General features: G+C 41.1%; 1 protein-coding gene across 46 annotated transcripts in view; it reads left to right on the top strand.

Moving 5' to 3' along the window:
• SORBS1 (sorbin and SH3 domain containing 1) overlaps positions 1–27,806 on the top strand; it is a 582,779-nt gene that overhangs the window by 464,170 nt on the left and 90,803 nt on the right. For 34 of the 46 annotated variants that reach the window (XM_077454315.1, XM_077454316.1, XM_077454323.1 and 31 more), the window contains 6 exons: positions 5,642–5,716; positions 6,512–6,574; positions 12,641–12,694; positions 17,026–17,155; positions 19,354–19,468; positions 24,120–24,203. In XM_077454315.1, the coding sequence (XP_077310441.1) occupies positions 5,642–5,716; positions 6,512–6,574; positions 12,641–12,694; positions 17,026–17,155; positions 19,354–19,468; positions 24,120–24,203 (521 nt within the window). The remainder of the gene's footprint in view (positions 1–5,641; positions 5,717–6,511; positions 6,575–12,640; positions 12,695–17,025; positions 17,156–19,353; positions 19,469–24,119; positions 24,204–27,806) is intronic. The other 12 variants (XM_077454347.1, XM_077454344.1, XM_077454317.1 and 9 more) reach the window with 3 other exon arrangements.

Here is a 27,806-nt window from a genome sequence, read left to right as displayed (position 1 = left end):
ATAGCTTTCACTTTGTTCACACTATAAAAAGATCTGGAGGAGGTTCTGCCAATCTCAGGCCATGTCAACCCCTTCAGCGTGTGTCTATGGTGTCTATGTGCTGAGATTAACGGGGAGGTGAAGCCTCCATCAATCATCTTATATGCCGCTCCCATAGGGTTTAGCAATAGCATTTAGGAGGAGGGAGGGAGAGTGTCATTTACAACCACCCACATGTGTGATTCTATAGTCATGTGGACTGCACAGATAAGATAAAATAGCAAATGAACAGCTTAGAAGGGATTTGAAACTGCAGCATGCTCAGTAGATGTAAACAACTGGCCTACACAATCTCAGTCTGCAGTGGGGACACAGACAAGATAGGAGGGACAGTGAACAGCAGGATCAACCAAGATTTTTGCAGTCTATGGAAAAAAATTGTTAGTGGATGAGTATGAACCCAATGTCATTTAGCATGCATTGACAGTTTTTGTTGATTTGCCCTAAAACAAAAATGTAATATATTGCAGCTCATCAGTCCTTGTGGTGGTTGCATTAGTTTTCTTCAGGCTTTTTTTGCTTTATTTTTATCCTGCAGTAACACACTTCCTGTCTCTGGATGGCTACACTCACTCCTCCATTATATTTGTAGAGGGAGCCATGGTTGCCACCAAAGAATGGACTTTCTTTTTCATACATCATGGGACACATAGTTATGCTAATATTCATTACCTGCTGGGTTATACTTCATCTCCAGGTGAATGGACACTGGTAGACACCGTATAAGGTCTTTAGACAGGAAGTGATCCTGTATATATAACTCCTCCCATACAGGAAGTGCTTCAGTATTTTACCAGTGTCTGCAAGGTGGATGGCATGGTTATTTGAGCTCTCTGAGCTCCAGGTCTCTAGTCCCACAAACAGTTCTTAAATTAATTAAGGGATTGACCGATTGGATCCATTTGACACAGGCTGTATATGTTTAGATAAATGGCACCCGAGCCTCGCAAAGAAGACTCAAGATCCTGTAAGGTTTTGCCTGTAATGCGGCCTCCGGGCGCTGGACCCTGCAAAGTGGAATCCTGAACACCACAGCGCTAAGGCATTCCTGCAGGGTGCTGCACAGGTCCAAGGGAGTGGACCCTAAACATAAAAAGGGTACCCAATCCTTGAAGGTCCTCAAGTGACCGGAACCCATCGTGAAGGGTGAATATTGGGCTCTTAGTTTCTAAGCTAACCTGCGCCTGGACGGGTAAGTGAAACCCCTTTTATTTAATTATTGTATGGTGTCCCAGTGATTGTAACAATCAGTCAAGCTAGCTAGGGGCTGGACACCTGTGTGTGGTGAAAATATGGGGGACTTTTGGGCTAGCTGTGGGTGTTTGCAAAGTGTACCTTTTTTGCTTATGTCTGGCTGTTTTTTTACCTGTATGATGGCGCATGACGGCTCACCATGGCGCACCATGTGTTCGCAAGAGCACCACTGGGCTCAGCAGTTTTGCGCACGGCTTCGCCCCACATGCGCCGTAGCCTTTATCTGGGAGCATGAAGATTCGTGTCATATGCGAATATGGCCACACCCGTTTGCCAGGACCACGCACATGCGTGCACTCGCATCTCCAGAATGTTCCGGCCCACAGCCAGCTTATTTAAGCTGTGTATGCCAAGCATGCGGTGCTTGGCATACACAAGGCAGTTGTGGGACACAGAGCAGGCTCTGAACCAGGCATTTGCAGGGGTGCATTTTTCCTTACCCGGGTCACACGAGAGTCACAAAGTGTTGCTTGGCAGGCTAAAGGTGCATAGCAGGATTGTTGCATAGGAGCATGGTGAGCCCTATTAAAGGGTCTCCCTTCTGAGGTGTGTTAATACTACACCTAGGTACTCCCTTTTTCTGGCTAGTAAATGTCTTCAAAAAAGATGAGCAGGACTAACACTACAGGAATACACCTATGTCATTGGTAGTTCCTGATGAACCTAGTCATCACCCTAGCGTTGCATCCCCTGAAAGACCAGAGGCTTCCGGGCAATCTGAGCCACTGCACCTATCTAGGATTGTGCCTACAGTCAACGCTGCTACTTCACCCTTTATCACTAAGGATGAACTGTCCTCAGCCCTAACCGGGTTAGAGCACAGGATTGCTGGCATGATTGCCTCTATCCCGCAGGGGGGCAAGAAGCGTGACAGATCCTCCTCCCCAGAGCCTCCTAGTCTGGAGCAGGAATGGGTTGAGGATGGTGAAGAGCTAAAAGCTCAGGAATCTGTGGATGGCCTGGTGGATGAGTCTGCTTCTGAGCAATCTGGACAATAAGATATCCAGTTGGTGTCTGCCCCTTAATCAGAGGCTTTTGAACCTGACCCTTATCGCAATGGTTCGTTCTGCCTTTAAGTTGCCTCTTGCAGAGTTTACTGAGCCTCCCTGGTCCTCTTTAGGATCATAATTTATGGATCATAAATACCAAAAAGTCAACCGTGAGACCAACTCAATGTCTAAAGTATATGGGTCTGAGATCCTTTGGCAATTGGAACAGATGCTCTGGTAGTTCCATGGAGCCGGTAGTCCCTGGTTTATGCTTTCCCTCCAATTCCTCTCCTTCCACACTTGTTATGCAGGATTTGGAAGAGAGGGAGTTCCAGTTATTCTGGTGGCATCAGTCTGGCCCAAAAGGCCCTGGTTCCCGGAGATTGTGAGATTGACAATAGTCGGGCCATGGATGCTTCCATGTCCCCCCGATCTACCGTCTCAAGGTCATATATTCCACCTCAATTTGCAGTCTTTTGATGGCATGGCTATTGAAGCCAGTGTGTTAAAGGACCATTGCATCTGGGGACCAGTGGTGTCTACTTTAGTGAATACTAGAAAAGCTGTAACTAGGAAGATCTATTATAGGATCTGGAAGACTTATATTGCTTGGTGTGAAGTCAAAAAATTGCAAACTCGGAATTACGTGATTGGGAGAATTCTCTTTTTCTACACTCAGCTGTGGAAATCAAATTGGCTGTGAGTACAATCGAGGTCAAGTTTCAGCCCTATCTGTATTCTTCCAAAGGCCTTTAGCCCCCCATTCACTGGTCCGAATCTTTATGCAGGGGGCAACTCACTTGCTTCCCCCTTTTAGGTCACCTATGTGTCCTTGGGACTTAAAATTGGTGCTATCTGTGTTACAGAAACAACCATTTGAGCCTATCAAGGCAATGCCATTAGACTTGCTCTCACGCAAGCTAGCCTTCCTGATAGCCATCACCTCGGCTAGAAGGGTGTCAGAGTTGGCGGCCCTTTCGTGCAGGGAACCATACTTGATCCTTCACCTTGCCAGGGTCGTGTTACGACCTGTTCCATCCTTTTTGCCAAAAGTGGTGTGGACTTTTTATTTAAATCAGGACATTATTTTGCCTTCCTTTTTCTCTCAGCCTAGTTCGGCGGAAGAGACACGTCTGCAGTCTTTGGACATTGTCCAGACAGTCAAGGTTTATTTGTTTTTAGTCTGCGGAGATCCAAGGATCAAACTTTCAAAGCTTCCATTACCACTTGGATCCGTCAATTGGTCATTTAGATCTATGGTCTGAAATGTAAAGCCTCTCCCTTTAGGGTGAGAGCTCTTTCTACCAGGAGTGTAGGAACCTCCTTTTCTTTTCGCCATCAGGTATCTTATAAAATTTTGTGAACGTGTGCACTGAAGACCGGGTAGCCTTACAAATCTGAGCTACAAACGGATGTTCGAGCAACCGAGGATTTGGCTTTCGGCCGCAGTGTACTGCAGGCTGCCGTATAAGGCCTGATGGCTATTGTTTGGCAGGGTGTCTCCCTCCCCTCAAGGCTGTTGCTCTGGGATGTCCAAGTAGGTAATGAATATTAGCCTAACTCTGTGTCCCATGATGTATGAAAAAGTAAATAGGATTTTTTCATCATACTTACCCATAAAATCCTTTTCTTTGAGTACAGCATGGGACACAAAGGTCCCTCCCCTCTTTTTTGAGGATTCAGTACTTGCTACAAAACTCAAGTACTTCCTGTATTGTAGGGGTTAAATAGGGGATCACTTCCTGTCTAAAGGCCTTTGGTCTACCAGTGTCCATTCACTTGGAGATGAAGAATAACCCAGCAGGTAATGAATACAGGTAAGTATGACGAAAAAATTATATTTCAACCATGTCTGGTTCTGTTTATCTCCATCACATGAGGCGTATGAAGAGATAAAATTTTGTTCTTGAATTTGGTTATCCTTTTAAATGTGATAAAAGTGAGCAATACAACAGATCCGAGAATTGTGTGGGCAGCAAATTTTGCTACACACAGATACTTTCTGGTACTTTCTGTCAGTATTGGTGGTTTACCGTATATACTCGAGTATAGGCCGACCCGAATATAAGCCGAGGCCCCCAATTTACCCCCAAAAAAACTGGCAAACTTATTGACTCGTGTATAAGCCGAGGGTGAGACATGCCTGTCCATCCCTGTGTGTGTGTCCGTCCATCCCTGTGTGTCCGTCCATCCCTGTGTGTCCGTCCATCCCTGTGTGTCCGTCCATCCATCCCTGTGTGTGTGTGTGTCCATCCATCCATCCATCCCTGTGTGTGTGTGTCTCCATCCATCCATCCATCCATCCCTGTGTGTGTGTGTCTCCATCCATCCATCCCTGTGTGTGTGTGTCTCCATCCATCCATCCATCCCTGTGTGTGTGTGTATCCATCCATCCCTGTGTGTGTGTGTGTGTCCATCCATCCATCCGTGTGTGTGTGTGTGTGTGTGTGTCCAGCCTACCTGTGTCCCGAGCCTTTGTCCCGAGCCTCCGTCCCGTGCCTTGCCTCCTTGCCTCCGTCCCGTGCCGTGCCTTGCCTCCGTCCCGTGTCGTGCCTTGCCTTGCCTCCGTCCCGTCCCGTCCCGTGCCGTGCCTTGCCTTGCCTCCGTCCCGTGCCCTCTTCGTCGGCGCCTCGGCGGCCATTGTAAAATTCAAAAGCCGCGCCTCCGCCTTCGCCTGTGATAGGCGGAACACTGAATTTCCCAGCAGCCTGTGTTCCGCCTATCATGGACATCGTATCATCCTCGTCCGTAGTACGAGGATGAGACGATGTCCGTGATAGGCGGAACACAGGCTGCTGGGAAATTCAGTGTTCCGCCTATCACAGGCGAAGGCGGAGCCGGAGGCGCGGCTTTTGAATTATAGAATGGCCGCTGTCTGTCTGCTCGACACGCTGATCGAGCGGGCAGACAGCGATGACTCGAGTATAAGCCGAGGGGGGCACTTTCAGCCTCAAAAAAGAGGCTGAAAATCTCGGCTTATACTCGAGTATATACGGTACATTTTTAACACCCTTTTGTCAAATTGCATACCAATCGTTATGGCCATTCTCAGAAGCCACAATTGTTAATACGAAGAATAAGAAATTAAATAAATAAAACTGCAGGAAGATTACAAATGTGGGAATCGGATCACAATTATGTCTTTATTTTAATTATTATGCTCCTTACTCTGACTTCACATACTATCATAGTTACTGCAGCTACCCCTGCCATATCTCTACTGCCTCTGTAAATATGCAAGTAAAGTGAACCATGGAATAAAACTAGTGTAAAACTTAAAAGCTGTTTCTGTCTCATACTTTACAATTTTTTCCTCTTTTGTATAAAACCAATTCTCTAACTTTCACTGCTCTTGTTAGACTCTACTGAAGAAAACCCTTATACCCCAACATATGCATTTCCTGAGCTACCTGAGGTCAAGCCTAAATCGGAAGGTATCATCAGACTGGCTTGAGAGTGGACATGTGTTCTGATTTCATTTTTAGAGATGTAATGCAACATTTATCCTGCTTGCTTAACCCAAGTGTACAAAAAGGTGCTTTTCCATTTTAACAGTGTTCTATTATATGGCCCTAACACTTTTAAAGGGAATCTATAGGTTTCTTAAAGCATGGTATGACATATATGTGAATATGATTAGCATAATATCTTATCAATGTACGTTGTATGTTAATCTTATAAAAACCTGTCCACGCATAATTTGAAATTAAATGTATGTGAACATGAAGCAGCAACAGTTAACCATGACATGCAATGCTTACTTCCTTACTATATTGTTTTGCCAATCTTTTGTTCTGGTGCAAGTTCCTCAGCCAGACTAGCAACAGTAGACGTTCTATGTGGCTACTTGATCTTATTTAATCAGTCCTTTGGCAGGGATGCTAATCACATTACCTGAAGGATAGTTTTCAATATGTATATAAAATATAATCTTCAAACAATGGAATAGCAAGTATACAGTACATAACTTTAGGTAATATTGTAATTTTCAGATAGCTCCGAAAATGTCCTATAGTTTCCCTTTAAAAGATGTTCGGCATTCAGAACAGTAGAACAGCTGAAGTAGGCTTTATAAAAGATGAGACTGCATCTTCCAGGGTGCAGGAATTGCTAGCTGTGTGTTGGGTGTTGTTAAGTAGTGCGCTAGAAGTTACATTGCTGACATTTAGAAATAACCATAGATATGCTGAACGTCCTCTGCTTTTCTGTGCTGCTTTTCTCTGCTGCAGAATTCAATCCTTACACTCCCACCTACCAGTTTCCTGTCTCTACTCCTAGCCCTAGCTCCGAAGGTAATTGGAAAGATCACAATCAGATATGTACATACTGTACTTTGCTTTGAGGCTGTTCAGCTCTTTTGTATAACTTTATTGGCTTTTTTGTGCTCATTTTAACCTGAAGCAGATTTGGGCCAGGACATGCAGTGGTGTTTCTGCTTTTGAGATACAAGGGGAGAGGTGCCTCTGGGTGCAGATGTGGGACAAGTTTAATAACACTTATAAATACAGGCAACTCACATTTGTGAAGTCATAAGTAAGCATTAGTTAAATCCCAGCATAGGTGTAGTCATCAGTTTTGTCAGCCCGTTCCTGCTTGATAGGCGCTCTGTGCTTGATACAAACACCACTGGATGGTAAGAAGCCAGTCGCAGTGGAGATCGCTCAGAATGAGGCTTGAGGCACAGTTAGTGTGCAGGTGAGGAGGGATGACATCACTGGCTTCTCAGTGACGTCATCCCTTCTCGCCTGCACACCAACTGCGCCTCAAGCCTCGTTCTAAGCACTCCACTGGGGCCGGCTTATTACCATCCAGTGGTTTTTGTATCAAGCAGGAATGGACTGATGAAACTGATGACTACCCCTATGCTGGAATTTAACCAATGCTTACTTATGACTTCAAAATGTGAGTTGCCTGTATTTATAAGTGTTATTAAACTTGTCCTATATTTGCACCCAGATGCGCCTCTCCCCTTGTGTCTTTTTCAGTGTACCAAAACATGGTTTCTGTTCCCCCCCTGATGGCAGACCTGAGTGTGGGACCCCCTATCACCATCCCATATGGTCCTTGGACTTTCTAATATATTACAAGACTATGGACTCTTGTCCTGTTATTTTAATTGTGCATAAATCAATAAGCTTTTAACTTATACTATGAAACACTGCGGGATACCTATTGCTCTAGTTCCCGGCACCTTTACTAGTATATTGTGTTTCTGCTTTTGTTTGCTGTGAATTAACACAAAAACTTTTATTGTATTTTTTTTTTTTTTTTTACAGTAATTTTATTCTCTTAACAATAATTGTTTTATCTCTGACAATTTAGAGATGCCAAACCTGTTTGTGGCAAATGGTCTAGGATTGAAAATTTTTACAAACTTCAACTTGTCTCCCTCTTATAAAATAATAATAGAATTGCCACAGGATTCAGGAAAATGTGTCTTTAAACATAAGCTAACAATTGTGAATAGCAAGAGCTCAATGTGCCATTGGAATTTACCAGTTGTTGCTATAATCTAATGTTATGGCACCCAAATAAATACTTCTAGACATATGCTCGTATCTAGTGAATAACCCAGTTTATATTTGATTCATCTTTGCATTTTAACAATGAGCATTTCCAGATTTAGCAATCCCTTTTTTAGCCAACAGTAAATCAAAAGTGCACATTTTTTTTACATATTTAGCTTGTTATAAGGGGTTTTAAAGGTTAGTTTTTTTCACAAAACTGTCATACTTACCTCCTCTGTTCAAGGGTTTTGCACAGAGGGACCCCCGATCCTCTTCTTCTAAGGTCCCCCTGTGTCACTCCTCGCTCCTCCTCTTCTTGAGTGCCCCCACGGAGACCCACAATCCCAGGAGGTACTCGTGCAGGCGTGCTCCCAAGTCCTGCTGCTGCGTCCATTGACACAGACAGTACGGCTCGGCCCCGCCCCCTGTCCCCCGTGTCACTGGCTTTGACTGACAGCAAAGGGAGCCAATGCTCCTGCTATCAATCCAAATGAGGATCAGAGATGGCGGCTGGAGCTGCAAGGTGAAAAACCTTGAGTTTACAACCCCTTTAAGCTAATTTTCCCCACAGCTTAGTGAATAGGGTGAAGTTTCAATTTGAAAGGAATACCCAATCACTTGCAAAGAAAATGATAAAAAAAAAAAAAAATCATTTTTATTTGTGCATGATTAGATGATGGAAGTCAACAGACCTTCACCTCATTAACTAAGCACTGCAAAGTGCAACTTTCCATGCAATTCTGTTTTCCGTTCGTAAATCAACCCCAGGTTAGCTGTTAAATTGTATCTATATATTGCAGCAATTGTTGGTGCTCATTCACACTGTCCACACACTAAATGCATTGTTATACCGTGCAGACAGCTGTTTGTTTTATTTGCAGTGAGCTGCAGTGAAGGAGCAGTGTGAGGAATGTTTCAGAATATTGCGCAGTTTACTTTTTTTTTATAACACAAGCTGCTAGAACTTTAAAATATGAGCTTTCAGGTATGGGAGTATTAGCACAACCTTTCCCACCTCAGAAATCCACTCCTTGGAGCCTGGGTGACTTATTGGAGGCTGAGGGGGTCTGGTGTGTGCAAACACGTGTGTGTGTGTGTGTGTGTGTGTGTGTGTGTGTGTGTGTGTGTGTGTGTGTGTGTGTGTGTGTGTGTGTGTGTGTGATATACACCATGTAATATGCTTTAGAAAACTGATTATTGTGTGTAGGTTATTGGGTGCTGTTGGTAACAGAGTACCAAAATAAAAGCGTGCATGTCCACGATGCCATATAATACCATACGCCATTGAATGTTCTAGCATACAATAATTCCTTAATAGTTTTTGGCACTAAATTTGTTTTCAAGTTTTCTAAATTAAAATGTTTCCTAAAGCTAAACTTTAAGTATACAGTTTGGCAGTATATTAAGCAACAAGTAGAAAAGCTGCTCATTTATGATGAATAGATTTCTTGTTTGCTGATGTTACATCAGATATTGCAACACAATATTTCTAAAACAACCAGCATTGCGCCCAGGACAACAAATACGGTTTATACTGTTATAGAACAGATTGCAGTGTACTGCATGTTCACAATTATGTTTGCTTCCATGTAGCCTGTGGCTTCCTTTAATTTCCCTGGTATGTTGTGGATTTTTTGCATGCCAAATTGCAATACACTTTACATTTCTTGTTTTGGCACGTGCTCTAATTGTTTATACAGGTCAAATATAGACTAAAATGGAATTACTTCAGAAGCCAGAGAAGGTAGAATACCAGTGTTGCCAACCGTCAGTATTTTTACTGGCAGCTAGAAAAAGGGGCACTTTTCTCCTGACAGCAAATGGCAGGAAAAGGTTGTCAGTAAAAATATATAGCTGTGATGCTCATCTCGGAACAGCACATACGCAGTTCCAGTTCAGAGCTGGCTGAGACCATCCGAGTGCCTGCTACAGTGTGTTCGGGCAGCGGCAGGATGTGTATCTGAGCATGTTGTGTGATGTCATGGTGCAAGGGAGCCGAGCGGAGTGACTGGAGCCTTTTGTGCGGGTCTGGGGGCCGGAAGCAAGGCAAGGCGGGAGTGAGACTGTCAGTGCTATTTGCACTGGAGTGGACTGAAGGGATCACCTGGTGTGGAGATACTGCCACTGTGACTCAGAAGGGGGTTTGTCATGTCAGGGAGGTGTCGTCATTCTCTGTCCTGTCCCTGAGCTACTTAGTATATCGAAAATAAAATTAGATTTTTTTTTTTTGCCTTAATATCTGCTTTAAATCACATTAATTGCATATTGTACTTGTTTGTAGCCTAAATACTGAAAGTTGCATTTAAAACTGTAATTTCGTAACTTTTGGAAATGCCAGTAAAAACTTGGCTTTGCCAGTAAATTTTGGGTGTTGTATCAGTACATTTCAATCTGTTATTTTGGCAACACTGTATTATACAATGCTTGGTACTTAAGTGACCAATTGGCAGTCCTGGATAGTTCTGGAAGCCAGATAAAACATGGTGAACAATCACCAGGCCTTTATAACTAGAGAGGCCAGATAAGGCATTATGCTGTGCTTGGCACCTGAGCCACTGATTGTCAGGCCTTAGTTGCTCCAGAGGTCAGATGAAACATTACACAATGCTTAATACCGATGTGCCTAGTGCTATGCAAATGGCAACTTTCAGAAAGCCAGTATTTGCATAGGATATTTAGGGTGTAACATGTAACATGCTCCAGCACCTCCCCCCTCACCCCCTCCTTTGTGACAGTGGGGGGGGGGGGGGGTTCCTCTTGCAGCCATTGTCACATTCAAATTTGGTGTGTGCTGTTTGGGGCACATCAATCTGTAAATGAAGGAATGAACTACAAGTCCTGTCTGCCACCAAGGCTTGTAGTTCTTAAAGTTGAGTTCCATGCTTATTAAAAGTCAGCAGTTAGAAAAAGTGTAGTTGCTGACTTTGAATAAACAGACACCTGTTCCAATGGTCCAGCGATGCAGCCGAACGGGGTGTCGCTCCTCTCCCCCTCCTCACTGGCGCCTCCATTGCATGCACGGCGCATGCGCAAGTCGTTCTGCGCTCCCTGAGTGGATAGGCGATCTCCTGGGACCTGTCGCGTGTCCCAGGAGATTGCCTAGAGGGAGAGGCCGCCTAAGACGAAAGGAGGAGTCGCCTTGGCGGTCCCTGGGCGGAAGGAGGAAGTGGGACAGGAAGTCCCCCTCCTAATGAAGCCCCCACTCCCCCCAAAAAAAATTACATGCCAAATGTGGCATGTAAGGTGGCGAGGAGTGCTTAAAGCGGAAGTTAAATTTTTGGGTGGAACTCCGCTTTAACCCCCCCCGGCGGTATTCCCGAGTCTGGCTCGGGGTGGAAGTTTTATACCAAAAGCGGTAACCCCGAGCCAGACTCGGGACCGCATCGCTGAATCCAGGAGGAGGTTTACTTACCTTCTCCCTTGGATCCAGCAAAGTCCCCCCGCTGTACGAGTGGCTCGTCCTCCGCTCGATTCATCATGGAGCCGATCTCCGTTCCCTGCGAGCGTTGAGACGCACGGGGACGGAGATTGGCGCCAAATTCAAAAAGCGAAACACACACATTACATACAGTATAATGTAATCTTACAGATTACATTGCTGTATGTAATAATTTCACATCCCCTTTGTCCCTAGTGTTCTGTCCAGTGTCCTGCATGCAGTTTTATATTATAAAAACTGTTCTTTATGCCTGGAAACTGGAGATTGTCCATAGCAACCAAAACTGTCCCTTTACATCAAAAATTATTTTAGACCAGCTAGAAAACAGCGATAATAAATTGGAATCACTGGCAGAATTGAGCGATATCGATTTGTGGGGAGATCCGTCATCAAATACTGAAAAGTAATGACAGTGACAATTCTGCAACTGAGCAAATTTCAGTGTTTTTGATTTGATTACATTATTGAATAATTTTTATTATTGTCATATTATTATTTGGTATAATTATTTATAGTTATTTATTATATTATAATTTATGATTTCATTTTTCAAACTCTATCATAACCGGGATGTCTGCTAGACTCTATTTTGGACAGATTTAAGTGAGTTATTCCTAAGAATTACAGGACTACAATATAAAACACCAAATTTATATGCAAAATAATTGAACCGCCAGGGAGGTTAATGAGCTGATAAGCACCCTTGTAGTTCATTGACACTTCCTCCAGCTGTCTAACAGAAAGCTCGTACAGAGGTACGGGCAGAACGTTGTAAAGTAAAGCAGGTTATATACAGTGAGATTTGTTTTAGTTCAACCAGTGGGTTGAACAAAAATAACATTTACAGATGTCTCCCACTGTTCTATTGTATTCGGAGAATACAGCAGAATACACATATCAGCGTTGCAGCAGGTGCAATGTTTTGCAGGTTCCTGGGGTAAAAAATAATCAATGCGCATTTTTTTTCCCCCTGCAAACTTATGTGCATTTATTATTTTTTCTGAAAGGTGAACTTGCCCTATAAATGCACTGTTACTTAGGTTCCTTAGTACTGCTTCCATGTTTATTTTATTGATGCAAAGTAAAGTTGTAGGATAGAAACTGTCAATGTGATTTACAAATATCTAACTAGAAATAAGAAGGATCGTCACTGAGATTGAAATGATTGAATCGTGCTGCCAATATGCATATATGACACAGGTGATGTTCATCACAAAGCGATTGTGGAGATCCAAAGTTGGTTGAGGTATCTCTTTACTATTTAGTCTAAAAATCCTACTTCCATAGCAGAGTACATAGATAGAGACCTGTTTTATTTGATTGGTATTTGGGGAATCATTTGTTAATTTCTTTGCTTTGCTTCTTTCTTGTCAAAACTGTAATTTCTGTATTTTTTTGTTTTGTTTTTTTAGATGATGATTCAGATTCTTATCCAAATTATGGGCGACATTCATATATAGAAGATGGTAAGCTTTAATTTTTTTTTAAATCTATATGATTAGATCATCTTCTATTATCTAGCAGGAACATACACAAACTATATCCCCATTCCCACTTTCAGGACTTCTTAAAGAGTTTTCTTTTAACTTTAAATGGGGTCACCCCCTCCCTCCCCATGCACTATTTATCAGGCACAGAAAGCTGACATTGCAGATCTGGTTCTGAGGCAGTGCAGACAACAGACAACTGGTCCCAAGTAGTAAAGGGAGAGGATAAGGCCGCGTACACACGGGCGGACTGTATGGCCTACTTAGTCCGCCGAAACACATTTCAGCGGACAGTCCGCTCGTGTGTGGGCTTCAGCGGACTTTTTCAGCGTGCAGTCTGGCGTACTAATTATTTCGGAATTTCGGTAATTCTGTCCGTCATACTTTGGTTTCAGCGGACAATCCGCTCGTGAGTAGGCTAGTTCGACGGACTAAGAATGGCGCATGCTCAGAAAGGATTTACACGGCGGAAGGGTGCATTGCTGTGTATTGGACTTCCTATTTCTAGTCCCGTCGTACGTGCTGTACACGTCATCGCGCAAGTATGACGGACTGTCCGTCGGATTGTATGACGGACTAAGTAGGCCATACAGTCCGCCCGTGTGTACGTGGCCTAAGACTGACAGCCCAGAGTTTTAGCATTCAAAAAACAAGTCATCAGTTGCTGACCCCAGATGTCTATGGTAAAGCTTCTGCATGGTGTGGATGTGTTGCATTACATTGCACAACCATTAGGTGGCACTGCCAGTCAACATTTTTCCATTAAGGCAACTTAAATTTTTCGCTAACGTTGTTTTCTAGTATACAGATCTATAACGTAAAAGGATAAAAACGTACCACTTATGACCATGGGCTTATATCACAAATAGAATTCTGAAATACTATGCATACTGCTTTTCTAAGTTCTCCACATACAAAGATTGTGACACCCCTGCTACATGGAGAGAATTATTATCACATTTTAACTAACATAGGCTTATTCAGAAAGGGAGTACAAAGGCAATAACACATAGCAACAAATCAGGATTTAGTTTACCAAAGTCAGATGATAGACTCATTCAGATTGGTTGCTGGGTTATTACTTTGCCATAATGCAATACCCTTCCCGAAGTCAAATTTAAAGTATCATCCAGCCAAAAGTACAGAATCTTGCCTGCAAGCAAAGCACTTGGCAAAAATGATATCTGGATAATTAAACAGCTTAAGAACTGAACAAAAAAGCATTTCTTATTCTGAAAATAACTATGACTATACAGTAGTTATCAAGCTTATCTAATATATATTTAGCAGTTTTGAAAAACAATGGAAACATTCTCATGAATGGATTTATATTCCATTTTAAACTCCGACACCATTTTAGTACCATTGGTGGAGAGCTTAGAATTCCTGCATAGCTGTCAGTAAGCTTGTATGGGATTCTTGCTGCATTGGCTATAGACCGCTCACTGAAAGCTCTTCAGGGTCAGTGCCTCTGTTTTGCAAATGTGACGCTGTATAAAAATATGCAGTTCCCTTTAAATTCTGCTTAGAATATACCTGTTGTAACAAGATTATGTGGGCTGTATGGTTGATCTAATTTTTCTGAAAATACTATTTGCCTGGCTATGTTTGGCTTCAGTATTTGAGTCACAAAAAAACCTCAAACAAAACTTACAATACCTTAACTCCATACTTGTTCTGGGTATGTGACTCAAAGTTTTAAAGACAAAGTACCAACATGACAGTCAGGCAACTACTATTTTGAGAATGAGAAATCCTCAGTAACCTACTTATTTCTGTAATGGCAGGTTTTCTTTAAATAGGTCATGGGTAAAGTGTAGTGTAAGATATAACAATTCCAAAAAAAGATGTGACGCTGTGTAAAATCTACATAAAAACAGAATGCAATAATGCAAATCTCATAAATTCATATCTTATACACAATAGAAAATAGAAAATATATAAAATGTTTAAACTGAGAAAATGTACAATTTTAAGAAAAAAATAATGTTATTTTGAAATTGATGGCAGCAACATGTCCCAAAAAAGTTAGGACAGGGCAATAAAAAGCTAATAAAGTAAGTGGTACTAACAAGGAAGTGTTGGAAGAACATTTAGCAACCAGTTAGGTTAATTGGCAACGGGTCAGTAACATGACTGGGTATAAAAAGAGCATCTTAGAGAGTCAGAGTGTCTCAAAAGATGAGCAGAGGTTCACCAATCTGTGAAAGAATGTGTTTAAAAAAAATGTTGAACAGTTTCAGCATAATGTTCCTCAATGTAAAATTGCAAAGATTTAAATATATCATCATCTACATTACATAATATTATCAATAGATTCCAAGAATCTTAAGAAATCTCTGTACGCAGAGGACAAGGCCAAAGTGCAATATTGGATGCCTGTGATCATAGGGCCCTCATGTGGCACTGTATTAAAAACAGGCATGATTCTTTGATGGACATCACTGCATGGTATAGCTCTACCATGCAAAGAAGAAGCCATATATCGACATAATTCAGAAACGCTGCCGATTTCTCAGGGTATCACGTTCTGGTGCTGAAGGCCAGTGGAGAGAGGGCTGCCCTTGCGGCTAAGTTCCAGATGTTGGGAGTGTGCGCGGTGGTCCGGCGCATGCCTGTTCGCGAATGCGCATGCAAATGGGCATTCTTGTATGCATCTGCGCATTTGTTATGCACCAGTGCAAATTCCTGTGGCCATGCAAGGTACTGGCAGGAATGCCAGTTCTTCAAGCACTTCCATTTTGGATGGTGCCCTGATACAGGGCCATTTAAAATGGTCTGTTGCAAAGTGGAAAACTGTTCTACGGTCAGATGTATTGAAATGGCAAGCATGGGCACCACATCTACCGGACTAAAGATGAGAGGGATCTCCCGTCTTGTTATCAGAACTAAGTTAAAAAAAACCTGCACCTCTGATGGTGTATTAGTGCGTATGGAATGTGCACCTCTCACATCTGGCAAGGCACCATCAATTCTAAAAGATATATCCAGGTTTTAGAGCAAGCATATACTTCCATCCAGATGTCATCTTTTTCAGGGAAGGCCTTGCATATTTCAGCAGGACAGTGCAACAGCATGGCTTCATAGTAGAAGAGTCCATGTGCTTAAATGGCCTGCCTACAGTCCAGGCCTTTCACCAATAGCAATTATTTGGCACATCTTGAAATGAAAAGTACCATATTTATCGCCATATAAGACACTCTTTTTTCCCCTTAAAATCGGGAAACTCACGTGTGCGTGTTATACGCAGATCCCCCACTGTTTTGAGCCCCTGGGTGGCTTTCGGCAGCTGTCAGCCACCTTCGGCCCTTCTCGTCGGCTCTCAGCCGCCTTCGCCTCTTCTCAGTGGCCGAAAACCGCCGAGAATGGGCGAGAGCGGGCGAAAGCTGACGAGAAGGGCCGAAGGCGGCCGAGAACTACCAAGTGCCGCTGAGACACACAGGACATCCGGCTCTGTATCTCGGTGGCGCCATTTAAAAGAAAAAAAGCTGCAAATAAAACTGACAAGGCTGCAAATTACACTGACAATGGTACAACGATGGATAAGGCTGCATGACAAAGCTGAATATGACACTGACAAGGCTGCAATGACACTGGCAAGGGTGCATGACAAGGCTGCAATGACACTGGCAAGGGTGCATGAAAAGGCTGCAAATGACACTCACAAGGGTGCAATGATGGGCAAGGCTGCAGATGAACACTGATAAGGCTGCATTGATGCGCATTTAAATGTAAGGTTTTTTTCCTTAAACTTTCCTTCTAAAAGTTTTTTTTTCCCTAAAATTCCCTCCTAAACTTGGGGTGCGTGTTATACGCTGGCGCGTGTTATACGCCAATAAATATGGTACGTCAAAGATGATCCAGGACTGTTGAGCAGTTAGAACCCTACAGTATATCGGGCAAGAATGGGACAACATTTCTCTAACAAAACTCCAATAACTGGTCTCTTCAGTTCCCAGACATTTACAGAGTGTTTTTAAAAGAAGAGGGAATGATAAACATGGCCCTGTCCCATTTTTTGGAGACGTTTTACTGCCATCAATTTTAAAAATACCCTATTTTTCTCTTAAAATTATACATTTTTTAAGTTTAAACATTTGACATGTTTCCTATTTTCTATAGTGAATACAATATGGGTTTATGAGAGTTGCAAATCATTACATTCTGTTTTTTATGTAGATTTTACACAGTGTTCCAACTTTTTGGGAATAGGGATTGAATGTACAGTTATGGAAAATGGTTTAGTATCACCAGTTATGTGTTTGTAGCAATACATGATTTGACTTTTATTTCTGGCCTGTAATATCCAGGAAAATCACAGCCCCCGGTGCCACGTTCCAGGAGTGAGATGGATCATATTGACATGGAGAATAGTGTCCGCAGGTCTGTCACCTTACCTCTCCCAGCCCGCTCCTCCTCCCTCAAACCAAGCCACGAAAGGTGAGGTGCTTTATGAATATTTATTTAAAAAAAAAATAGGTTCTCTATAACGAAGAAAATGTAGAATGCATACTACAAATATACTACAAATGAAAAATATAAAACTGGTGAATTCAGGTTCCTTTCATAAAGAAGTGTATACTGCTTTTTGGGGGATGCTGCAGTGTAGTTCATAAAATGCAGGTCACAGTTTGGAGCCTGGGGTGTTCCACGCCGAGTAGTCTGTGAACTCCTTGATTGGAGGAGAGGCCAGTCACATGACTTTGACAGGTAATATAACAAGACAGTGGTGTAGTAATTAGCACTTCTGCCTAGCAGCACTGGGCTTACGGGTTCAAATCCCAACCATGACACTACTTGCCTAGAGTTTGCATGTTCTCCCTGTGACTGCTTGGGTTTCCTCCAGGTGCTGCGATCTCCCACACTCCAAAGATATGCTGGTAGGTTAATTGGATCCTGTCTAAATTGGTCCTAGTATATGTATGTATAATTGCTAGTTAAGACCTTAGATTTGAAGCTGCTTGATGGTAGGAACTGATGTGAATTTACAATATATATGTAAAGATCTGTGTAAATTGACAGCGATATACAAGTACCTGTCATAATAATAATAATTGAGTGAAATTAATAGGATTTAAAAGGCTTTGGAGTACAGAACAAAGGAAAGCATCAAAGTGATTGTAAAGTCTCAAGGTTTTTCACCTTAATGTATCCTTAATGCATTCTTTGCAATAAAGGGAAATTAAAGCAACCTTCTTTGCTGCAGCTGCCCCCAGACCCCTCCCCCCTTTTTCTTACCTGAGCCCGATTCAATCCAGGGATGTGCGCTCCAGTCGCTGTCTCTCTCTTCATTGGACAGATTGATAGCAGCAGGGGCCAATGGCTCCCACACCTGTCAATCAAATCCAGTGATATGGGGGGGGGGGGGGTGGCACTGTCTGTGTCAATGGAAGCAACAGTGGGACTCTGGAGCAAGCCTGCACGAGGGGCCAGGAGCGGCGGCGGGGCACCCCAGAAGAGGAGGATCGGGGGGTGCTCTGTGCAAAACCCTTGCACAGAGCAGTTAAGTATAACATGTTTGTTATTTTTATTTAAAAAAAAAAACCTTTAGGACCCCCTTTAGCACAGTTGTAAAGCATGGCATTGTGCTTTATAAATGTCTTTTTTTTTTTAAAGCAGTACCATGACCATAATTAGACCATAATGCTGCTTTATAACTAGATCCCTCATTCTAAAAACGTAAACTGTCAGTACACTGCAACTAAAATAATTTTAATACAGTGCAGAACTCACCAATTTATTTGCTTCTTCAAATTCTCATCCCTAAACTGTGTATCAAGCAAGTATTTTTGTTTTCCTAATTAAGCTGGGACAGGGATTTTTAATAACTGGCTGCTTGTCTTGCCAGCAGTAGACTTCATAAAATCTTGACATCCCACATAATAATTCTTTACTGGAGACTCAATGGCAAAATTATGTTATACAGTTTGAGCCAGAACTGGCTTCAGCCAGATGAAGTTCCTTCTAGCCTCCTGGAAAAGTTAATATATTGTCATTCTGCCAGTGGAGCCTAGGACAGATCCTCTCTTCTCATAATGATCTTCTTTAGGTACACGCCTTTAAGTCCTGCTAGCAAATCTTTACAATTTGCCAGAGGCTGCCAGAGAGGTTTTCTACGGTCTTCATTAGTAGTTTTACCTAGCTGTACATAAGTCGCGTCATCCTTCTGCCACAGCATTCTAATATCTTGTTTCATAAAGTGCATTTAAACCATCTTCCGTCTGGAAATAATGAGTATGACAGAGTAGCTGTTGGGCAGGCTTTGGAAAGGGTTACGTAGGGCCTCTCCCAGTCCTTGTATGTCCTGGCCCTTCACCAAGGGGACGTTTCCTAGGAACGCAACAAGAAACATCTGCTTATCTGCCTGCGTGTTCAGAGCAGGTTAAAAATGATGAATTGTGTTCTCTAGGAAACAGATGATTGGATTCTATTTCTGTTCTAGTATGTACAGTGAGATTGTCGTAAAAGCTCATGTACATTATAGCAGATGGAAAGTGCCCCCAATCTCGAGTACATTTCCTGCCTGGAGATGAGAATAGCTGGACACGGGATTAGCAGCTCTGGAATATTTCCATCCACAACACGTGTTTCCTGGGTAACCAAGAGCTTTCACGCTTAATTGCGTTCCTTGTCCACAGGAATGATTGGGATCCCCCAGACAAGAAGGTTGACACCAGAAAATACCGTGCGGAGCCAAGGAGCATTCATGAGTACCAGCCTGGGAAATCCTCAGCACTCGTCAATGAGAAGATGGTAATGTAACTCAAGGGCAGCCACTGAATCTGTTTGTTGTTGCTTGACCCGTGTGCGCTGGGGGTGGGTTAATGCAGTGCCGTTACTAATACTGAGTTGAGAAAACACTAGAGAAGTTGAACAGTGCAAAGCAATGGCAAGGATTATCAGACTGTAAGTATTGCAGCTGTGTTAATACATTCCATTTAATTCAGTGCCTTTTGTTGAGTTTTATTGTTTGAACTGATCACTGATACAGCTCAGGAAATAACATATTGAGGCCTGAAAGATAAGTAATAGGAAATTAACATTTTCCACAACTGTTGTGCCATATAACATTTACAAAAATAACAGCTTTGTGTTGTATTTCCAAATCTGTTGAACATTATATGCAACTAGATTGTGTCTGAGTCATCTCCTTTTAGCGCGATTAGTCATTTTTATGACATTTATGCATGTCAGCATTGACGGATCACATTGTTCAGTTTACTTGTTTTATTGTTTAAATCACTTGTTATACTTACATTACGTCTGAGAATGTGCAGTAATATTGTATACGTCTGAGTTTGATTGGTAAATGCTAACTTTTTCTTTGCCACAGGTCCCTCTGCTAAGGTCCTCTAACCATAAACTAACTAGAACAAAGTCTTCCAAACTATTTCTCATAACAGTTTGTGTTTCCTGGGGAAAAAAATTAGCATGTTTCTTTTACAGCGTTAGTAGTGAGTTTTCCAATGCGACTGCCTAGAGATCTGAAAAAAACGCACTGTTGATATCATAGCACCTGAACTGGGAAATATATGTCGCATGCTGTCAGCTCATAGTCATATTGTTTTAGCTGGCAAGGTGCTGCTGTTATGTGGCCCAGCTGTGACAGCAACGTTCTAACACGTGTGGTCACTAATTTTCATGGTATTGATTCCTGTCTTTGATAGCTGTCAGTCTACTCATTACTAGTATATCTGTTATGGGTGGTGGTAGTTGTAGGGTAAATCTGACCTTTTTTGGGGGGGGGCAGCAGCTCAAATCTCCCAGATTTATTTCTTACTGTTATGAAGTGTCGTTTTACTAGAGCTGCCGCAAAGTACTCTCAGCCTTCTAACATTAGAATGACAAATAAAGAGAAAATGAAAACCATTACAAATGGTCACGGCAGATGGGTGGAGCTGGGAATTTTGGTGAAGAAATCAGACCAAGGTCCCAATTGTGCAGAGTGGGCTTTTTTTTAATCTGCTTACACCTTCTTATACCTGAAATATCAGGCCTGAATGGAACAACTCTTTCATCCACATATAAACGTTTGGTAGCAGGTTCCAGACCTCATATGTGTCTACTGCCAATAGGAACTGTGGGAGCTGTTTGGCTGACCTTTTTATCAATTTCCTTAGTCCTTAATTGACAAAAATAGTTAGACATTGGGATGGTTATAGGCAAAAAAAAGGCAAATAGACAGTACGCTTTTGAAGTGCAGTTGCACTCTGCAAGTGCTATAGCACTTCTTTTTCTCAAAGCTTAGTAAATGCGGTTTAATAACTACTTTATTTTTTAGATTTTTTTCTTTATAGAAAAGGGCCAAAAATTGTGCCTGTACCTCAGTATCTACTAATGGCTCTAGTTTTTAACTGTATCTAAAGGCCAAACTTTTTTGACATTTATCTCACTCAGGATAAGTTTCCTCTTAATTCCTGTTGTATTTACAGGACAGGAAGTAAGCAAAAATCTCTCAAATGGGACAAGGCAAATGGCAAAAAATTCTGATAGGGTTATAGCCAACAGCTATAATGAAAAAATCAAACATTTGGGCATTAGAGATACTTTAAAGTGACATTAAACAATTTCCTTTTTCTCCAAAAATAATCAGTACACGTCCACTACTTAAAGCCTAATGCCGCGTACACACGATCGGAATTCTCGTCGGAAAAAGCTCTGATGGTTTTCCCGTCGGAATTCAGCTCAAGCTGTCTTGCCTACACACGGTCACATCAAATTCCGATCGTTTATAACGTGGTGACGTACAACACGTAGGACGGGACTAGAAAAAGGAAGTTCAATAGCCAGTAGCCAATAGCTTCTGTCTCGCAGTTGAATCTGAGCATGCGTGAGTTTTGGCATGTCGGAATTGCATACACACGATCGGAATTACTGATAGAAAGTTTTTCCGTCTGGAAAATTGAGAACATGCTATCAATTTTTGTCTGGCGGAAATTCAGCAGTAGGCCCAACTGCTTCATCCATTGAACCTAATACTGCAGCTTCTATCAATGGAAAGTGATCTATGAATGGCAGACACACAGATGATTGATAGCTCTGCCCCCCCCCCCCTTCCATTCATAGATCCTGTTTCATTCAAAGAAGCTGTACTATTGGTTCTATAAATGGCATAGATTGACAGAAAGGGCAGGCATAGTCAGGCACTCTAGGTGAGAGCCTTTGACAGCTCCCACAGGTCTTTTAACCCCTACTGCACTCAAAGATTACGGTGTGGTGGGCGGGGGTGTTTCACGGACAGAGGAGGCTTTCACAACAGAAGAAGCATCAGCACAAGGAACACATCTTACTGAATATACAGTATGTCATGTCCCTTGTGTTGCTTTTTTTTCTTACTTTTGGCTGCACCTAAACGCCCAAACCTCTCCCTTTCCCCTCATCACTTCCATTCGTTTAGAACGTGCAGTGTATGTTAGTTGCATGCATGGGTGCTGTTCTATGTACAATACAAATGTCATAGTCCCTAATCCATCTTAGGAGCGATCAAGAGAGGGTGACTACATTCTTACATCCAATGGGACCATAGAGAACAAACATAGACATCCTCTAATAGGAGGTCAGATTACAGCGGCAAAAAAAGAGGCATTTGTAAATTTAGAGGATACTCCAATAGAATGAGTTAAGAATACATACTTGGGCTTTTCTTTTTTTTATAACCCGAGTTTAGTCTCACTTTGCATTAAACCATTGCTTTGCTCATTTAGGGCACATCATGGCCACATTGGAATGGCTGGCTGACTCACTAGCACATACTTCATTCCCTTTCTGCTCGATTTGGCCCTGAGAGCAAACAAAAATACTTAGTACTTCAGGTAGGGAGAATGTGGTACTCCCCCACTTACCACATGATACCACAGATGTCTGATTGACCATTCAAGTACACTTTATGTATTTTTTTTTTTCATTATACTCCCAGATTTGTGACATTTTTCATCTATGAAATTATTTTTTTTCAAGAATATTTATTAAGGTTTTGTACAATAAATGAATTTTTTATATAAATATTTTTTCTTTTATTGTTGCCTTTAAAATCCCATTAATAGAGGTTTTTCCCAAATTTGTAAGAATGGTAACAGGTTTACAGTGCAAAATATTCATCACTACCATTCCTGGGGTGCATTAAAGTAAAGGTAACACTAGGTGGCACCACTGATTACTGTTTTATATAAAGTAATACATTCACTGTGTTTTACAATATAATACATGCTAAAGTAAGAAGTTTCATGTTACAGTGCAGTAGAATTACCAGATGTGCTGTGCATTTAAGCATTCAAGCGCTGCGTAAATTGCTGGCGCTATATAAATCCTGAATAATAATAATAATAATTTAAGCAAAGTTTTAGAAAGCAATATGAATTTTAAACAGAATGCCCACCTTCTGTTGCTTTTTCAGTATTGGCATAGGTTTACATTACAATTTTATGCAAATTACTGCTACATATGGTGATCCTATGTAAATGAAAGATAGAAAATATTACAACTAGGTTTTTATTCGAAATTCTTGTGTGGTGTGGTGTTTTGAGATGTTTAAACCCTAATTACATTTATGGGTGCTTGTGTGCAGTAACCTTTTAACATTGTCCGAGTTTGAGAATATATTCTGTTAATTGAGAGATAGTTGGTGAGGGGGATTGCAGACAATAAATTTGTGCAGCTGACATTTAGGGCTCATGCACACAGGGCTTAAAAACTTTTCTTTCTGCTTGTAAGCAGTTATAAGCTCTTTGTTAGCCTATCTATACACACATAGGTATTTGCAGGCATATTAGAAGAGGAGCATTTACAGGCTGGAAAAAAAAATAAAACATCACCAGGGCATTCAGGAGAGGAGGTTTTGGGCAGACACGTTTAGCATTTGTTTGTTCCTTCCAGTAGCCAGAATAAATTATTATTCTGGTCAATGGAATCCATGATGTACCTAAACATGTTTGCAGTACACGGCTTTAGGTGCATTTTTCCTACCAGGAGTAAAAGGTGTTCAAAGGAGAACTTTGAATGCCCAGTGTGCATGAGGCCTTCTACTTTTTGGCAATCTACTTTACTTTACCTTACTCCTTTTGTGTTACTTCCAGCTTGTGTGTACTGTTTATACTGTCATTTTATCCATTGTACTTTAGGTGTCTTACTAATCTGTCTTCTGTATCCTGTGTGTCTTGTGTCTCATCCAATGCCGGGTTGTGCTGTGAGCTCTGTTTCTTGCATATCCATGTTCTGTTAAAGATGCAGGATAAAGTGTGACCTCACATCCACTGTTACAGATAATGAATTTCTCTTCTCAATTTCTAGTCCTGGCAGTGGAAAGGCGTACTTGGGAAATCTGCATCTCTAACAGGCCCTTTTCTGTGTTCTTTTTCATGATCTTCTTTTCCTTCTTCCTTCCATTCCCCTGTCATGACCTTTGTAGACTCGGGATAAAAGCCCAGAAGAGATAGATTTAAAGAATGAGCCTTGGTATAAATTCTTTTCCGAGTTGGAATTTGGGAAACCGGTAAGTAAGGATAGATTTCAGCTTCTTTGTGCTTTTGCCATAGCTGCAGATAAGATGATAATGACAACTTAGCCATGGCCTGTTTTTATTAGAACCTTGAACGGGAAATACAAAAAGATGGTCATAATATCTTATAAATATTATATACTAGAAACCAATTTTTATATCATTCTACTCGGGATACAGACATTGTAATGGCACAGGGGGCTTTGTATTTTTACAGCAGAGCAAAATTAATACATAGGTTTAGGTTTGTAAGTATCAACCACTATTATTTTTGTTGTTGTTATAATATTTACTATTAATATAATTATTATGTTAAATTATAGGTTTGTAAAAAAACAAAAATAAAAGTTGTAACATTGTTTTCATTCTATTTACTAAGCCCTTATTTACCCCATTGTTCATTAATCATTACTTGTTTGTTTGTTTCTTTAAAGCAGTCGGTTCTGTTTATTTTTCCATTGTATTTTATTCAAATATATGGAGCTATATGCAACTGCTATCTGATCTGTGAAACACCAGCATCCCAAAAAAAGTAAACGTTTCCATGTCAAATGGTAACGCATTTCATTCAGCTTTTTGGATCTTCCTTTTTTTTTTGAGATAGCTGTTTGCACAGAGCAAACATAGTAGCACGGTTCAATAAGAAAGATGTCTGTTCATAGGCCGCATGATAAAGCACATTGCACTTACATATAAACATTGGGCTGGATTTGTTTGTTGCAAACAATCATATTCTAGCTGTCATTTTTCCAGTGTAGGTTTGAAAATAAAACATAGCAGAGCATTGGTGTGGGCAACATACCTATTTTTATGTTATCCCATGTTCATGTAATCAACCAATTATGTTTTAGTCTATGCTGTTATATTCCTTAATGCTGACTATGAATGAGTGTCATTGTCAGGGGTGAGCCTTGGAGACCAGTAGCTATAGCAGTGGAAAGATTCGCAAGGACCAGCAGGATAAGTAATTAAGCAGGTCATCTTAGCGGAACACGCAGGCTCACTAGAGGTACAGGGTCTACTGGTCTTCACCAGAGCTCCTGATAGTGGAGATGGGTTTCATTCCATGCTAGTGCCAGGTTGGGGTCCTCAGGCTTGCCCCACCAGAAGGTGAGCAAGCTGCGGACCAGTAACAGATGTGGCAGGTAGGGATCAAGCAGTAACCTAGTTGGTAAACAAGCTAAAGGTTGGTAACAAGTGGTTGCAGGTTGGGATCAAGCTAAAGTGCAGGAGAGAAACAAGCCAAAGGGTGGTAACAATTGGAAGCAAAATAAATACAGTTGAAGGCACGCAAGTAGCAAAATATTGGCTGAAGAAAGCACAATAATCTGGCAATAAGGAAGTGCAAAGACATGGCTTAAGTCAGGAAGTTAACTGGAGGTGCACAGAGTTCAAGGTACAACATAAACAAGATGCAAGGCAAGATTGTTCAAGGGATGCTACAGAGAGCTGTCCAGCATCTCAGGTGGCAAAATTAGAAGAGTTGCAGCCAGACACAACAGAGGTCCCAGGTTCAGATCTGGACCCTGACAATGAGGTTGTTCTTTATCATTTTTTTAGTTATAATTGTTTGGGATACACAAAATATTAATGTGTGTGGTTTGTCTTGCATCTGTTGTAGATTTAGATAAAATCTTAAGTCCTTTGTATTAAAATTGTGGTGCGCCATATAAAAATGACATCTCTCCCCATTTTGCCTGTGTTATTATGCTCCTACATCAAAGGAGGCATGAATTTTCTGTTCTAGAAAAAAACACTTTGAGAAGCTTCCACAGTAGGTGGTATATGATATAGCTAATGCTCAGGTATATTTGTACCAGAGTGAAGTTAAGGTAAAGTAAAGGCAGCCAATTGGTAGCTCTGCATAAATGTGTCCATTTGAGATGGGGAAACCAGTCCCTCCATATCTCATCATGTGACTAGCCTCAATAGGAGCCCACTGCCATGGTTTTTTATGGGATATTGTTGTTTTTTGCCTGTGTTTTTAAGTTAGCAAAATGGTCAGGTGGAATTTTAATTTGTTTATAGGTATGCTTTAATAAATATACCTGCTGCCCAATTTCCTCATCCCTTGGTTCCATTTCATATATGGTGCACTGGCCTTACCCATCCCGTTACATTATTATCTTTCTTTAAATACATTACATGCTCTGCATATACCTTTAGTTGTTTAGCTACTTTTACATGTCCTATATTGGCCATGTAAAAGTAGCTTGTATGGGCTCTGTAGGTCATAATGAATATCCAGATAATAAGCAAAGAATACAGGAGAGCCCTAGGTGTCAATCATACATACATTACACACATATATCACCACACATTATTTATTCATATTCTTTAATGAAGTATAAATGTGAACCTGTGAATCCTGTATACTATTTTGTACTGTAATTCATAAAGATACAAATGTGCCTTTTAATCAAAGCTAAACAAAATCATAATTTTGAACTTTTATTAACCTTAAAACTTACATAAACCTGGAATGTCTAGTATGTTTTGACAGCTGCAGTCATATCCTTGTCGTCATCAACCAGTAATTTAAAAAGAGTTACGGTATAAGTTTGTACTGCTTAACACTGAATAAGCAACTACCAAAAGGCTGAATTATCTATCAACCTATGACATCAACCTTATGTCTCAGTGCCTTTCTTTTCAGGTACATGCACCACTTATTGAGACTTTAGAGGCATTCTTGGTCCCTAAAGAGCTGGAAAAATATAGGTGCGGAATTCAGCTCTATATCATCTACTTGCAGCCACCATAATAAAAAAATATATACTTTTCGATCAGTTAACCCCAAAGTGTTTTGGCTTGTGAGAAATTTTTTGGTTTCTTTGGGACTTCATTGATGAGGTTTAGTTTTGCTCCAGTCTACTCTCTTTTGGGTGTGTTCATTCCTACTACTGATTTGGCGATATTAAATATACCAAAAGAGTGAAACCTACTCGTAATGGTTGTGGCTCTTATGTAGGTCTAAAAAAAAAAGTGCAGATCTTGCCACCAAAGCAACCAAGAGATTAACTTATCTTTCCAACAGCTGCCAAAAAGTGAAATAACTTTATTTGAATGACTGACTTGTTAAAAAAAAATACAAATGAGATATTATTGTCCTGCCAGATTCCTAATTAGAAGCAGTTCTAGACTAAACACTACCCATTTGTATATATTGCGCACAATTGACAAACCTAATGGATCTGTAAAAGTTATCTTGCATTATAGTAGACTAATTTCAGGCATGTGCAGGCTTCAAGTCTTACACAAGTCACCTAAATTACTAATCGCAAATGTTGCTCAGACTTTTCCAGATACATTTTGTTCCTAATGTTCCTTCTGCTGGAAAGCTGCACATGCTTATCAAGATTTATTTTAGTATATTGATTTGATACAATGAAAACTTGTCAGATAAAATGCTAAAAAGGGATAACTATGAGAATCATTTGTTTGTATTGTTAATATTTGTGACTGTGCCAATAGTATGAACAGTTATATTTTATAGTAAACCTCCTTACTCTGGATCATAAAGGCTTCTTTTATTACTGAACAGTTCCACGTATGCCTCAGCCATTTCACTTTGGTAATGAAGGCTGTATTTAGTTG

Source organism: Lithobates pipiens, unplaced genomic scaffold, assembly GCF_037356315.1.
Source record: "Lithobates pipiens isolate NorthernLeopardFrog02 unplaced genomic scaffold, aLitPip1_a1.2 Scaffold_25, whole genome shotgun sequence".
In the NCBI taxonomy this organism is placed as follows: domain Eukaryota; kingdom Metazoa; phylum Chordata; class Amphibia; order Anura; family Ranidae; genus Lithobates; species Lithobates pipiens.
This window is presented reverse-complemented; position numbering and strand designations above follow the sequence as displayed.